This window comes from Leptonotus elevatus, chromosome 8 (genome assembly GCF_054856555.1).
Source record: "Leptonotus elevatus isolate MCC_2025b chromosome 8, RoL_Lele_1.0, whole genome shotgun sequence".
In the NCBI taxonomy this organism is placed as follows: domain Eukaryota; kingdom Metazoa; phylum Chordata; class Actinopteri; order Syngnathiformes; family Syngnathidae; genus Leptonotus; species Leptonotus elevatus.
In genome coordinates, this window is record NC_141246.1 from 15,482,759 (window position 1) to 15,497,801 (window position 15,043).

The following is a 15,043-nucleotide window of genomic DNA, read 5'->3' on the forward strand; positions in this document are numbered from 1 at the left end:
TTATTATTTTTTTACAGGTGATGTACTGGTGAATTGTGGGTCGCACTAATTGCCAACTTCCGGTGTTGTGGCAAGTTGACGAGGACGCGCGCCAGGGGGGAAAAAAACTAACCAAACGCCAGAACGCCCTTAATTAGTTTTGCGAACACGACGACACTCCACGGAGATAAATTTATACATCGGCCACGACTACAACAGGTAATTTTGGTACAAGAGTATTTCTTCGTATTGTAGTTTGGCCGCAGATCAGATACATTATAATCATCATTACGCTAGGAGAAGAATGTTTTTCCATCTTTTGTTACTTTTTGTTACCTGCTAAACTACTGAATCCGCCACATTCTTCTAGGATTATTATTATTATTTTACTGACATAATTAATCGTAAATTGTGTTACACCTTTAATTATATCTATTTGATATTATTTAACCACGAAAGCCCCTCTGATATTAAAACAAATCGCCTTTGCAAGAGTGTCCTGTACAGTGCACTCGCGGAACACGAATACAGGCAAATAATTAAAAAACAATGACAAAAGCACATCACCATATTCAGTGAAACCTCAGAAAGGCCACGCAAAAAATATCATTTACAACCTGTTGTATTACCCTTAAACACCTGTGGTTCTATTTTTCAAAAATATTTAACGAGACCTGCTTCATCAGGCCCAACTTTTTATGCAACATGTTGCACTTGTTTTGGAAAATACCCACACTTCTTGCTGTCTGGGGAATCAACATTACTCTAGTTTGACTTGCGCACTTTGCACTGTGTGGATTTGATAAATCGTGGTCTTTATTCTGTTATAGCAATTGGAGTTTTATTCTGGATTAGTCATTATTTTGAGGCACACCACTGATGTGTGTGCGCCTTACCACTGCTTCACTAGACTTTAAGAAAATGGAGACAGTTTGGATGCTCTTTTCCATTTTTTATTTATTTATGTGAAGTATTGCAAAAATATCAGATCGGGCTCAATCTGCTAGCAGATACTCAAACTGAAGTGGCACGGATCCAGGTGCCTTAAAAAGGTGAGCATGTACTTTAATTCCAGCTGAGGCGGGGTACACCCTGGACTAGTCACCAGGTTGATTTGGACATAAATTGGATCGTGTCTTACAGCACACCTGATTATCTCTCACGTTCACATTAGTTGGGAATCACTTGTCTAACTTGCTTTTTGTTTCATCTAAAGCAGGATGTCACACAGTGAGTCCATAAAGAAAATGTTGCGGTCTGTACTCCAGTCCAGCAAGGAGGGTGTGAGTATTCATAGACTGCAGTCGGAGTACCGCTCACTCTGTGGAGAGAATATCCCACTGCGGAAACTGGGCTTCATGAATTTGGAAGACTATCTCAAAAGTATACCCTCTGTGGTGCGGATGGACTACCGCAATGAAGATGTAAGAATTAAACAGAATAATTAATCTGCATAATTGTTGGGTGAAATCATTATCAGCTGCTGGCTATAAGTGACGTTGAAGCTACAGTAGCTAACACAGCGTACCACCGAACTGTGTGTGACTTTCAATTTTCTCTATAGGTGAGATGCTTTGCTGCAATATGCCACGAGACCGCACACATCGCTCAATTGGTGGCGCGACAGAAGAGTTCAAAGAAATCGGGATGCTCCCAAGTCATCAACTGCAGGATGAGACAAAAAGCTTCCGACCCTTACATGCGCCGCGGTAAGACATGCTTAACAGTATAAGCAACACAGAAAAACTGCTAACTCAGATCTCACTTTACTAATTTAATTTCGAATTTGTGGTTCTCAGAAAACATGGTCCGGCCAGGTGCTCAAATGCCAACACACCCAATTAATCAAGAGCCCTTTATACCATTAAAATGCATTGTTATTAATACATTGGCAGAATGTCAATGCAACATAATACAGTTTATTCAAGTCCCACAATGGCCATAATATTATCATGTTTAAAAAAAAGCAACAACTTTGTTTATTCTATGACCATCGAGTAAGCAACGTGCCTAGCAAGGTGTCCGTTTTTATTGTTAATGACCAGCAAATAAAATAGATCAATAAATTTTTTCCACACTAGTTGCATGCACTATGCAGAATTTGAAAGGCACAATTTGGCTGCAGGCATGTCGTATTTCGCGAAGCAAAGCGCTAATAATTGATGGTGTCCACGTTGATCCTCAAATGTAACAACCAAGCGTGATGGCCATTGTTCACCATTTTAGAGATAATTTGCTAAATATAACTGGTAATTTACAGCAGTTTTTCAACGGAATATCTTTGTATGGAAGTAGCGATTGAAGCTGTTCAAGTGCAAAAATTATTGATTCAAAATAGTTGAGCGCTTAAGTGTTTGGTGCCCAGGTACCAAGCGCTCCAATACACACACACCTGGACCTGTTTTATGAGAACCACACAGATGTGAATTTTCTCCTCACGATCATTGCCGACCCGCTTTAAACTTTTTGTTTGCTCCAAGTGAATCCTTGTATGCATTTAGGATGGCCGATGCCTTCTCTCCGGCAGCCTTCAGCTGGCGACGCTTTCAGGCCAGCCAACCGCTTTCGGCCGCATGGTGGCTACAGCGGCTTCAGTGCTTCAGGTGATGTCAGATGCAGGTACATATTTGGAGTGACCATTTTGGGGATTTTTGTCTTTTACTTGATGTATTTTCCCTCCGTTCTGTGTCCTTTTTATACTTAATAACCAAATGTTCTCCTGACTTATCAGGCAGGCGCGCCAGGGCTTTATCCCGCCAATAGAACACCGACAACCTGCCCCTCAGCCAGCTGTGAAACAGCCAGTTGTGAAACAGCCAGCTGTGAAACAGCCAGCTGTGAAACAGCCAGCTGTGAAACAGCCAGTTGTGAAACAGCCTGCTGTCCCTGACAGGTGATGTAGAAACAGACTTGCATGTAACTTGCTGATCTGATGTCACAATATATTTTGTTTATGGAATCTATATAGGCTACAGTATGTTTTGCTTTAAACAGACAAATAACATTTGCTTAAACATCTGGTGAGCCGTTTCTTGAGGGAATTTATTTTATTTTAACTTTAATTTTCAATGTTTTTCTTTCCTTTAAATTGTGTAGAATGGCATGGCATGACTATTCATTGCATTTCTGTTTTGCAGGGCCACATATTTGGTAATTCCACAGATATTGAAAGGTTGGTGTAAGGACTGTTTTTTTTGTTGGCATTAGTCACCCTACATAAGGTTGAAAGCAGATTTAAAAAATTGGGCATTGAAAGTATGTATGTGCAGTGCTCATCGAACACGATATTCCTAATCCAGTTCCTCAATTCAGTGGGTATTCACAGCTAAAATGGGGTTCGCAAATAGGAAAGAAATTTTGGTCATACATAGATGACCTAAAAACAAACAACTCCTTAAAGAACAAAAGCTGTTATCTTTTGGTCACCCAATACAGTATACTGTAATATACAGGGCTTAAAGTACTCCGGCACGGTGCTGGATTTCCAGCGTAAGTGCCACCAGCGCAATGGCAAACCCAGCGAAGTAAACAGTTTACATACGGGGAATATTGGACACGTCTGGCAAAATGCGGAGAGAAGGCCGACTTCAAAATAAACCTTCCCATACAAATTAATATGTGGCGCCCAATGCCAAGAAACACTTTTATTTTGAATTTTTTTCTGGGAGCGTTTTGTCAGTCGCGGCGCAACGGATGACTTGATTCGTCCTTCGGAACGTTGCTGTTAGGGGTGTGCCACAAAATCGATTTTCATAAGAATCGTGCCTCTCATTTACTACGATTCAGAATTGATATAAAATGTCCCAAAATCGATTTTGTTTAAATTATTTTATACTGTCTTGTCCTTGTTTGTGGGTGTCTTTATTGGGAGAGCTGTTCATGTTGTACACGATTTGGCCACATAGGGGCAGTGTGGTTCCGCGCATTCTGATAGACTGCTAAGTTGTAGCCACATTAGAGAATAGAAGAAAAAAGTCATGATCAAGATATGCTAATAAAAGCTGGGGGGGGGGGTTTGCAGTGTAGGAAGACCATATGCCGGTGAGGAATGTTAAGATGCTTTTCTGTATACATTCCTGAAGTGTTTTTGTATGAATATGAATTTTGTATGAGTGATGAAAGTGCACCTTCGCTCCCGGGAAAAAGTTCAGGCTCAGGATTTTTTTTTACTTTAAGCCCTGAATATAGTATGTTAGTCACTGTGGAGCAGTGGTCTCCAAGTTTGTTCTTCGAGAGCCCCTATCCATTCTGTTTTCCATGCCGCCTCCTCCAACACACCTGAATCCTATAATCAGGATCATCAACAAGCTTCTGCAGTTTGCTGATGAGCTGATTCAACTGTGTTGGAAGAGGAAGACATGGAAAACAAGCTGGACAGGAGCCCTTGAGGACTGAACTTGGCGATCCCTGCTGTTTGTATTTTTGTCATAAATAATCTATTTAATTTTTTGTTGTGAGAATTTTTTTTATTTTTAAGTATATATATATATATTTTTTTTTTAAAGGGTTGTTAAACTGTTCCATATATTTTGATCATCTTTCACAGAGAAGCCACCCGGCCAAATCTCCACAATCAACTGCTCTGAGGTACAGAAAATACTCCCTAAGCTTGCTTAGCATTTTCTACTTGTTGTTTTTCCATCCATGCTGGGAAAAAAACAGTTTTGGAATCGCTATATACTTGGGGGGCCACACGGATCATATAGTATAACAAGAGCTGGATCAAAAATTCGTACTTAAAACACTTTTGACACTGGACTAGAGACATACACACGGAAGCAACAAAACTGTGGAGCCACCTTGACTTGAATTACCGGTGTAAAATGTCATCCTGTTGGATGCAAGAAAAGTGATTTGGTTGGAAATTCCCTTCACACAGTCAACACTGCATGACAAGGCGGAGGTGAAGAGAAGACTAATCCAGCTATTGAAGAATTACTGTACCGGGCTGTGGATATCTAAACTGCCAAGTGTCTTCCGTGAAATGTTCAACCAGCAACTCCCTCCTCAGGTGCTCACTGATCTGGAAAAGTGGACAGACATTTGTATGGTGAGTGTCTTAAGAATCTCTTTTTTTAGCTGTATTAGGTGGGACCTTTCGTCTTTGAAATGTTCATCGAATTTTATTAGAAATGATTGTGAACTATTTTCATTGTCATGTGTGCTCTTTATAGGTAGAGAAATCATGCAGTGCCAACGGTGACCGCCTGGTTTACCCTCCTCTGCCTTCCTCGACTGCTTTGAGAAGCAGCCCGTCTGAAGGCTTTTCAAAAGCCTCCGTCAACTTGAGCACTGTCTCTACTTTGGATTCTTCGCGGGCGTCTACCTCTGCCCCTCTTCAAGTGCACGCTGTTCCAGCTGCTGTCAATCTCGGACAAAATTCTCACCCTTTGGCGCCTGCCTGGAAAAGTCCTCCAAAAACCAACCCTCCTCCTGCCTTAACTCCTTGTCATACCGCCTCTGAAGATTTGCCACCACAAAAGTCCACAATATCATCTTGTCCTCCTGTCAAGTCATGTGCTGCCCTTTTGCCATCTGATGTTTGCGAAAGAATAAAGGAGCTTCTCTCCAAGTACAGTCATGGATTGTGGGTCCATGCGTTGCCCAAACTTTTCATGGATGCATACAAGGCCCCATTCCCTGAGCATTTTATGGATACATTCTCTCTCCTCCCGGACCTATGCACCGTGGAGTACCCTATTCCACATGACAGCAAGAAGGTAAGTGGTTGGGAGGGCACTTTGGAACGCTATATTCATGCAGGCTGTCACAAATTTTTTTTGTGACTATTTGGATGATGAAGTTTAGACAGCATTTTGAACAAATATTGATGTCTGTATGTTTTGTTTGGATCAGGCCATCCTGTATAAGCCCATAGGAGTAAAGCTGGAAGGGACTGATAGCACGGGCCACCAACTTCCATCTGGTCTGGAGATTATTGGCTCTGTTGTTCCTGCTGGTCTAGTTCATCCCTCAGTGCAGTTTCCCTCCGTGCTGGTCACTGATGCCAAAAGCAGCAATGCAGTTACCATAAGGTATTTTCCACATCATTACAGAAATTACATCATCAATTAACATATCTTTATCTATCAATGGTTCACTTGTTAAATGAAAAAAATAAATCTTCCAATATAATTTAACTTGTTTTATTGTTAAACATTTATACAATATTTAGGAATTCATCTATGGCCCATGTTGTTAAGCAAAACTGTGTTACATCGACCCATTATTGACAGATGCCCATCTTTTGGCGAGTGCTTCCGCATTTTAGGCGTGTGCTCTGACACCAAGCCTCAAAGATACACAAACTGAGCACCAACTAAGCAGGTTTACAATTCAGGTCAGTACAGGCGGTCTTTCTCAGTCCGTGTGTTTTGACAATTTACGATTATGTGTCATAAAGCACTCGCCGAAAGGTGGGCATCAACCAATGGCCAACGGTTTTGCCAAGCTCTGTTAAGACTAGGGATGTGAATTGATAAGATTTTTACGATTCCGATTCCGTTTTCGATTCTGCTTAGCGATTCGATTCTTTACCGATTCCTTATTTTTATTTTTTATATTTGAAAAAAATGAATAAACATAGATTAGCATCCAATTTTAGTTGTAGAGACATGTTTAAGTAACATGGCCTGACAAACCCAGCAGTGAAGTTTTAAGGTCCACATTTGAGGACTCCTCAATGGGGTGCCATGGTGTCCCCCCTCAAAAAAGAAAAGAAAGAAAATAAATGTGAAAAATAAACACATTTATATATTTTCTGTAGAAATTTACAAAACGGCAATAAAATGTAATCTACTTTCTGGTTTAGAAGACTATATTATTAGACTGTATTTGCTCCCAGTCTAAACAAAGTAAAATTTACAGTTGGAAGAGAGTAAAATATTCAGAGAAAATGTAAACTATACTCCGTTGTAGACTGGGACCGTATAATCTTTTTAGAGTAAAATCTACTGTGCAGGAAGTTTGATGTAAATGGTTATACAGTATTTGCGTAATCCTGCTTTTTATCTGAAGTGTCTTTTTACTGTGCAGGTATGTTGGCGAGCGCTATTCCAAAGCCCAGGAGGCAATGGAGGATGCTATGCTTTCCCTCTATAAGCAAAACTCCACTCTTCAGCCACTCCCTAAGCTTGCTGTGGGTCAACTGGTAGCAGTCATTGGAGAGAATGGCGACGAAATGACGAGAGCTCAGGTCACTGAGGTGACCACCAACAACAACATCAAGGTAACCCGTTGCTTGGGTCGCGGGAGTGCTGGAGGTCATTTTTGTTCTCCTCTTCAGAAACAACCGGCAACCATTGGCACCTCACACATACATATTACGTCGCATGCGTTGCCATTGTAACATTCCTGTGAAACAATATAAGATGGTTAATTTGCATCGAATCTGAAAATGTGGATTTGTCATTTGTTTTTAATGGTCAATTCCAATCTCAGCTTGAGTCACCACCCATCCGTGCACAGCCCGACTGTTAAAGCGGCTCAATGCAATAAATTTAATTTGCAATCGCTACTGCCATGTGTGGCTAAAAGATGAAACTGCACACACCCTTCACGTACACAATGTGCATTGTGCACATGACGTCACAGCCGCAGACAGATGGCGGGAAATTCAAGACTATTGGCTAGAGCACAAAGTCCGGTCCTCGAGGGCCCGAGTACTGCATGTTTTAGAGGTTTCCCACGTTCAACACAGCTCATTCATATTTAAGATCATCAGCAAGCTTTTCAGGAGCCTGATAATGATCCTGATCATTGAATCAGGTGTGTTGGAGTAGAGAAACCTCGAAAACATGCAGGACTCAGGCCCTCGAGGACCGGACTTTGACACCACTGGGCTAGAGGATTGCAAGTGTAGCAATTATTGCCCCGTCACCCTCAATTTGTTTTTTGTTTTTTGTTTTGAAACATTTCCCTCTTGGAAATGTGTGTGCGTTCACTCATATGGAATAACCCTGTGTTTTCACAAACAAACCAGAGACAGTTCAAGAGACCAAACTCTTTGAACTCCACCCCAGCAAGGTGACTAGATTTCACCAGACACCCCTCGGTTTCTTGTCAAGTTTACACGTTTTTTTTTTTATCAGCTTCCTTTTATTTCTTTTCTTCTTTTGGTAGGATAGTTAGACAGTGTTTCGACTCTGTATGTGTAACGATAATGAGTAAATGCTTGTTCTAGAAATTTTACCCTGTCTAAATAATTGTTGTGTTCGAGTGGATTATTAATTATTTTATTCATGCAAAGAACCATGAATATTGAGTGTCGTGACTTCAGATTATGAGTAAATAAATGAGGATTTTGATTGTTTGTTTTATCCCAAAATGAAAGTAAAAGCAGACGTGGTGCCCCTACAGGCGTTTGAGGGAATTACAACTTCCTCAAGCGCCATTCAAATGGTTAATCTGCCCAAAACACGACCCCAATTATCGCTACAACAGTTAATCTGCTAATTAGAAGATGTTTGAGTCAAATAAAAAGGCTCTTGTAAAGACATTTATATTCCTGCATAGGGCAGCTTTAACGTACAGTAATGAGTCGAGTGGTCTTTTTAAAGTACCGTATTTTCACGACTATAAGGCGCACTTTAAAGTCTTAAATGTTCTCAAAAATCGACGGTGCGCCTGATAGTGAGCTGCGCCTTGTGCGTGTATGGACCAAGGTCCAAAATCTGTGTGGGAGGACTTTCCGCGACACATTGCTTATGTACAAGAAAGACGGACCTGACTTAGAACAGACAGTCAATTTGGTGGCGAGTTCTCTAGCCCGTCCTCTCCTCTTGTTTCTGATACAGAAGATCATGAGGACTATGACTGATTTATTGATTGGGATTGATCAAATGCAACGTGAGTACATTGTTATATCCTTCAAGTACAACTGAACTCACTGTTTACATTGTTTTACTTCAGCCGAAATCAGTTTTGTTCCGGTCGCTGCCTTTAAAAAAACAAAAAACAAAACATGCGCTAGCACTAGCATATGTTTTAGCATAATAGCATGCTACCAGATGTTTTGAGCTAGCGTATGTTTAACCGTGCCTGTGCCCAATAATACGGTGCAATTTATGTGTGTGTTAAACACGGAAATAGCACCTGTAACTGTGACTGCGCCTTATAATACGGTGCGCCTTATGGTCGTGAAAATACAGTATATCATCTTCACATGGAAAAAAAGCAATTCAGCAATTGTAAAGCCATTGCAAAGAAGCACAGTTTATTTTTTATTTATTTTTCCTTACACCAGGTTTACTATGTGGACCATGGCTTGACTGTGGAAACTCCAAGAGAAAGTCTTCTGGATTTGCATCATGACTTCCTTTCACTGCCCTTCCAAGCCACCAATGTTAGGCTGGCAGGTACACACACGATATGACATTCCCCGGGAATTTTTTAAGATTTGACATACTGCACTCTGATGTGAGGGCAAGGCTAAGATGAACCTGTCTAATGCAAATGTTGTCGACATACACCGATCAGGGTTCACATAACAATTTTGTTCAATTCGCTTAAAAAATGACCACAAAGGTTGTTCTGTGCTCATTTTTTTTCTTAAAAATGAACTGTTTATATGTTCATTATTATGGTTGTTGAACTGCCCTGCATCATGATATAGTTGCATCTTATTGTACTGGTTACCTCAATTCATTAAATGAATGCGAAAAATATATTTGAAAATTGAATACTTGTTACAGCTCTTGTGTTAAATATGAGATTATGCAAGTGGCCTTAATGTTTTGCCAGGTCCGTACATATAACTGCTTTACTTGACCTTAATATGCTTTACAACCTTTAGCCTTCCCTTCTCAGGTTTAGAGGCATTCAGTTCCCATCCCTCTGTGTTGTCCTCCTTGGAGAAGGTTGCGGTCGGAAAGATTCTGCTCATGGAGATATTGGGCTCGACTCAGCCCAATGACTTGCCTGAGGTGTTGCTCTATGACACCTCACATGACGATGACATCAACTTAAATTCTGTCTGCTTAAATGAACTGCAAGACAAAACCATGAATAACCCCTTAACTGTAAGTGTCATGGGATTACAGTAAGTGCTGCACGTGTAGACTAGTATGTACAGTAGAATCTTGATGGGTTTTTCACTTGTAAACCGATTTGAAAGAGTTTTGCATTGTCTTTAAACGGCCTAAACCAGCAAATAGCATAAAGAACGTGAAATATATTTTGCAACCGTACTTTCTTTCAGACACCTTTTGTACTTTACTTGGTTGTGTGATTGTCATTAAATCTCTTGCCTTTAGGTGAATTCTACCTATAAGGGCGTATGTGTCACGAATATGCGCGCAGATGGCATCATCTTTTGCCAGCTGCCCTCCAGAGGAACCGCAAGACTCAGGAAGTTGTTGGAAGAAACAAAAGCATTTTTTTCCTCCCAGGTACTAGGTCAGCTTTCACGAAAGAACCCACACAGGGACATAGCGAGCAGCGTGGTTATTCAACGACAACCGCGGTAGCACCACGACTCATTTGGAGCCTCTGCTAATGTGGTTTTAAAAGAAATGCCTGTTCTCCGGCGCCATGTGTCACATTATTATTCAAATGGTCTGCAATACTGTATGTGGATTTAAAAATGGATTTCTGTTCCCATCAGATGACCTCTCAGTACTTGGTTTCCAAGCCCTACAATGGCAAACTGTGCCTGACCTGCTATAAAGATAAATGGTGCCGTGGAGAGGTATGCCTGGTTTTTAGTATGATCTTATTAGAGCTCAGTCATTTTATTGATTTAATTTGAGTATTTCCCAAAGACGTGTCGATCATTTCTACGTTCTAAAAGCAGGGATTTGCCACAACTTTTTTTTTTACTCTTAAGTACATGGTTCCAAGGCGCAAGTCATATGGATCAGTCGAGCCATGCAGTCGGATGGCTCATATTATTATGTTAAATTGTTAAATGTTTATTAGTTAACAGACACGTTTACGTTCATGTTATGGCAAAAGGGTGTGATTGTTTTTCCTCCAAAAAGAGGAAGGAAAAACATCACATTCTCTGTTGTTTTTGTGTAAGTTGACTAGAATAATAAACTTTTACTTTAAAGAGAAATTAAAACAAATGCAAAGAGGAGGAAAAAACAGTTTAAAAAAAAAAGAAGACATTTTTGCATAATGTCAAAATTGAAAAATTACCATATATTTGATAAGGTTGATCAGTAGTGATTATTTATTTTGATTTGAATACATTTTGAGGGGAGTTAAAACTGAAGAAATCAAATCTGTTAATGACATTTTGAGATAACGTTATGTTCTTGTTTTCAGATAACCAACCTTCATGGCAACAGAGTCATTGAAGTTGTCTTCATTGATTTGGGTGTAACGGCTACTGTCGAGGTCACTGAACTTCGAGAGGTTCCTCCTCCTCTCATTCGAGACTTCACCCTCATCCCACCACAGGTTTGTCTCCTCGGAGAAGTTGCTTCCGCTCCTTTGACGTTTGGGTCAAAGCTTTCATCTATGGGAGTTAAATTCTCTGCAATTATTAAAATGATCATTTACAGAACACTTAGCACTATTGTAATTGTGAATGGTTCTCCATATGTGACAGACTGAGAAACAAACGTTGGATTCAACCTTGGAATAAAAACTGGTGTAAAAATGTTTTATAACCAGTGAAATGTTATGGTGCTCCTCTGCTCAGGCAATCCGATGTCGGCTAGCTGATGTGACCATTCCAGAGGGAGAGTGGAGCCCACATGTTGTTTTATGGTTGAAAAATGCTGTCCTGGGGGGAGAAGATTGTAAAATGAAGGTAATTTACTTACCTAACTTGATGTTGGATAGTGTTTAGGATACAGGTTTTACCGCGAGAGAGATGCAGTGTATTTAACTACAGTGGTGCCTCGGAGTTTGAACATAATTCGTTCCTGCGAAATGTTCAAAGTCAGGAGGTTGATCGGACGTTCAACCTCCGAAACATTTTTTTTCATAGGAAATAATGTAAATGCATTTAATCCGTTCCCGAGCTCCAAAAACAGAACATTCCTATTTTAATTTCTATTTGTTTTTTACATGTACAGTACAGTATTTAAACAATAAATATTACCTTACCTTTTCTGTTGTGGGGTGATGGCATCAGTGGATGATAAATGCTATGTTAATGCTAGCTTTAGTTCAGTGCTGAGTTTGTGTATTTTACATTGGGCATATTGTTAGACTACTAAGCGGTCCTTGCGTGCGTTGTTTAACGTCTGGCACGTTGCTGAACAGCTAAGGGGGGTCCTCCTGCCAGTATTTACAGAAGTCGTTACAACGGCGCGATAATCTCCTTCCAAATTCCAGTGGGGTTTGTAACACTGTATGTTTTTCTTTGCTGCCACTGGCATTGTTGTCTTTCTTCCATGGGCCCATGGCAAAGAAAAATCAAAATGCTCTTGCGAGTATGCCGCAACTCCGGGAATATCCACGATCTGACTGGAAATGAGCAGTGCATCGTCTCAACTACCGCAACGTGAGCATTCGGCATTGCTCGGCTTCACTCGGCTACCCATTTTCAAGGTGCGTTCGGCTTAGCTTGGGTGTTCAAACTCCGAAAATAAGTTCAAACTTCGAGGCATTTTTTACTCCTTTTTGGGTTGAAGTCAGATTTGTACGAGTTCCGAGACGTTCAAACTCCAAGGTTGCACTGTATATGTATTTTTAGTTATTGTAATAGTAGAGGTCTGCCCATTATTCTGGCTGTTCAAGGCTGCGTTCACACTTGGTTACTGCAGTCTTTTTGGTCAAGTATAAATGCAATCATTTGGACTCTGTTTGGACTGTTTACCAAACAAGCAGCCTGAGACAGGCTTGAAGAGGTTGTCTTGGTCCTTGCAAGTGAAAGACTTGGACTAGCATCAAAATAACAACATATAAGGAACACACAAACATTTCTTATAGTCAAAAAAAATGTCTGTCAGAAGCAGTGGTGTGCACTTCCAATGCTTTATATAACAAAACATCTCCGTTAGTCAACATAAACAATAATTCAATTGTTTGGAAAAACAAATGTGGTTTAATAAGGTTGTGACTACCCAAGTACTAATACTACTAGTGTGAGCCTTCACACCATCACATGTGCTATGTTTTATTTTTATTTTTATATGTGTGTTCTTTAAACTGCTTTACTTTAGATTTTGAAGATAGAGGAGAGACTTGTGCACATGTACCTATTTGTCGATGCTGACCACGAGGACGTCCACCAAAGCATCAACCATAAGTTGAGCAACCCAGAAGTGTGGCAGACGCTCAACGGCATAAAAAGCCGCACGGCCGCTGGTAGTAAGGATCACGTGAATACCAACAAAGAGATTCACTTTTTGTTCCGGCCCATTTAAGCAATTAATTTGCATGCTTCTTTTTCTACAAACTCTAGATGGCGGTACTTCAGTCAACGGACCGAGCAGCCCGCCTTATCCATTTGAATCGTCTTTAGCCGAACCAAGCACCAAGATGCCCCCACCACTGGAGCTCCCCTTGGTGTGTATGAGGATGATTTTGTATTTTTATGATATCCAATAAATAGTTATATCAATTAAGTTGGAGGTTTACAAAGAGCAGGCAACCACTCACGATGGATCTCCTAATCATGACATCTCCTTTGCTGTGCATATTTCAGCCTGGTCAGAACATGGATGTCCATGTGCCAGCCGCTTGCCACCCGGGTTACTTTGTGCTGCAACCGTGGAAGGACCTGCATAAATTGGTCGTGCTGATGGGAGAGATGATGCTCTACTACAGCCAGACTGCGACCCCCGCATCTATGCAGGTCAAAAAAGGAGAGATCTATGCAGCCAAAATAAACAAAAAGTAGGTGACTTGGGTTGATGAAAATGTGTGTCGATGAGGTGGCCGTATCTTTGACCCCCCCGGTGCTTAATTCATCTGTGACTCCCTCCGCCTAGATGGTACCGCACAGTGGTGAAAGGGATTCTCTCCAACGGCCTGATTTCCGTTTACGAGTTGGATCACGGAAAGCACGAGCTCCTCTTAAGCTCTTTCCTCCAACCCCTGATTGAGGAATTTCGACAGCTGCCTTTTCACGCCATCCCTGCGCAGCTGGCAGGTGAGTTGTACGCTTTTGCTTATGGAATTCACTTAAGCATTTGGTGTTTTTCTTTTTCGGAAATTCTCAACTGCATCCTCTTGTGTCTTGATTTTAAAAACACTATTCAATGCCGCTCGGAGTGTCACAACAGTAACGTCACATCCCGATTATTTAATTACAATGAGTGCGATCTGAGATTTGCAGTTCCCTACAGCTGCATCGCTCGTAACTATTACCATATAACAATCTGAGGAGCCTGGCCAAAGCGCGAACACATCAAATTAACACATTTCCATAAACACATCCATTTTTAACCGTAACGTAAGCTTCTGCCATTTATTGTGCAACTTGTGTCCTGTAGGTGTGCCAAAGTGCCAATGGTCCGAAGAGGCGTCCTTGGTCTTCAGGAACCACGTGGAGAAGCAAGCACTCGTGGCCCAGATCGAAAGTGTACAAGACGAGTCTGAGGCCAAGGAGGAACTGTGGGAGCGCAAGTTGACTGTGTATTTAGTGGACACCAAAGTAGAAGACAAGGACCTTTGGATCCACAGCCTCATGGCAGACATTTGCAATGAGCAATCGTCCCTTGCTTAGCGACTCAATGCCATTTTTTGGTTTGCTGCTACTAAGTTACATATTACTTTTTGTGCATGCACATTGGAAATAACAACAGTGGTGCCTTTTTTTGTTTGTTGTTGTGCTTCTAGTTTAAAAGTTTGCAAGTTCAATGAGAAGAAAAATGTCGGTACTGGATGCCTTCATTACCAGTGTATGTTGCATGTTTTTCAGCACAGCTGCTAAAAATGTGAACTGTTTTAGCATTAAAAAGGGTAAATGGCAGATTCCATTTGATGTATTTATATTGATTTTTTAAAATTGATTTGATGTAAGGTATTGACTCACCGCAACTCTGCTATTTGCAGGGGCGAAAATCATTGGTACTATTGAAATGCATTTTTTATATATAGATAGACAGAATATATATAATATATATATATATATATATAAGTTTCTATGTGTATACATTTCCCG

General features: G+C 40.7%; 1 protein-coding gene across 3 annotated transcripts; it reads left to right on the forward strand.

Annotated features, from left to right (window-relative positions):
• Positions 1 to 58: 58 nt before the first annotated feature.
• tdrd7a (tudor domain containing 7 a) lies at positions 59 to 14,845 on the forward strand. 3 transcript variants are annotated; one of them, XM_086082860.1, is made up of 22 exons: positions 59 to 198; positions 1,196 to 1,403; positions 1,544 to 1,688; positions 2,481 to 2,598; positions 2,711 to 2,872; positions 3,117 to 3,151; positions 4,526 to 4,566; positions 4,859 to 5,029; positions 5,154 to 5,699; positions 5,836 to 6,014; positions 7,015 to 7,207; positions 9,224 to 9,335; positions 9,787 to 9,998; positions 10,233 to 10,367; positions 10,583 to 10,666; positions 11,248 to 11,382; positions 11,627 to 11,737; positions 13,098 to 13,242; positions 13,340 to 13,443; positions 13,583 to 13,773; positions 13,869 to 14,029; positions 14,373 to 14,845. In XM_086082860.1, exons 2-22 carry the CDS (start codon positions 1,200 to 1,202, stop codon positions 14,603 to 14,605), a joined length of 3,417 nt encoding a protein of 1,138 aa, XP_085938986.1. In that variant the 5' UTR covers positions 59 to 198; positions 1,196 to 1,199; the 3' UTR covers positions 14,606 to 14,845. The 3 variants fall into 3 exon arrangements, with proteins under 3 accessions (XP_085938986.1, XP_085938984.1, XP_085938985.1); XM_086082858.1 differs by having other exon boundaries at positions 60 to 198; positions 13,098 to 13,245; XM_086082859.1 differs by having other exon boundaries at positions 70 to 198; positions 1,199 to 1,403; positions 13,098 to 13,245.
• Positions 14,846 to 15,043: the final 198 nt, after the last annotated feature.

Coding starts and splice junctions, on each gene's coding strand:
- tdrd7a (XM_086082858.1), top strand. CDS start 1,200: ATGTCACACAGTGAGTCCATAAAGAAAATGTTGCGGTCTGTACTCCAG. Junction 11,738..13,097: donor GAGAAGATTGTAAAATGAAG/GTAATTTACTTA, acceptor GCTTTACTTTAG/ATTTTGAAGATAGAGGAGAG. Junction 13,444..13,582: donor CACCACTGGAGCTCCCCTTG/GTGTGTATGAGG, acceptor TGCATATTTCAG/CCTGGTCAGAACATGGATGT.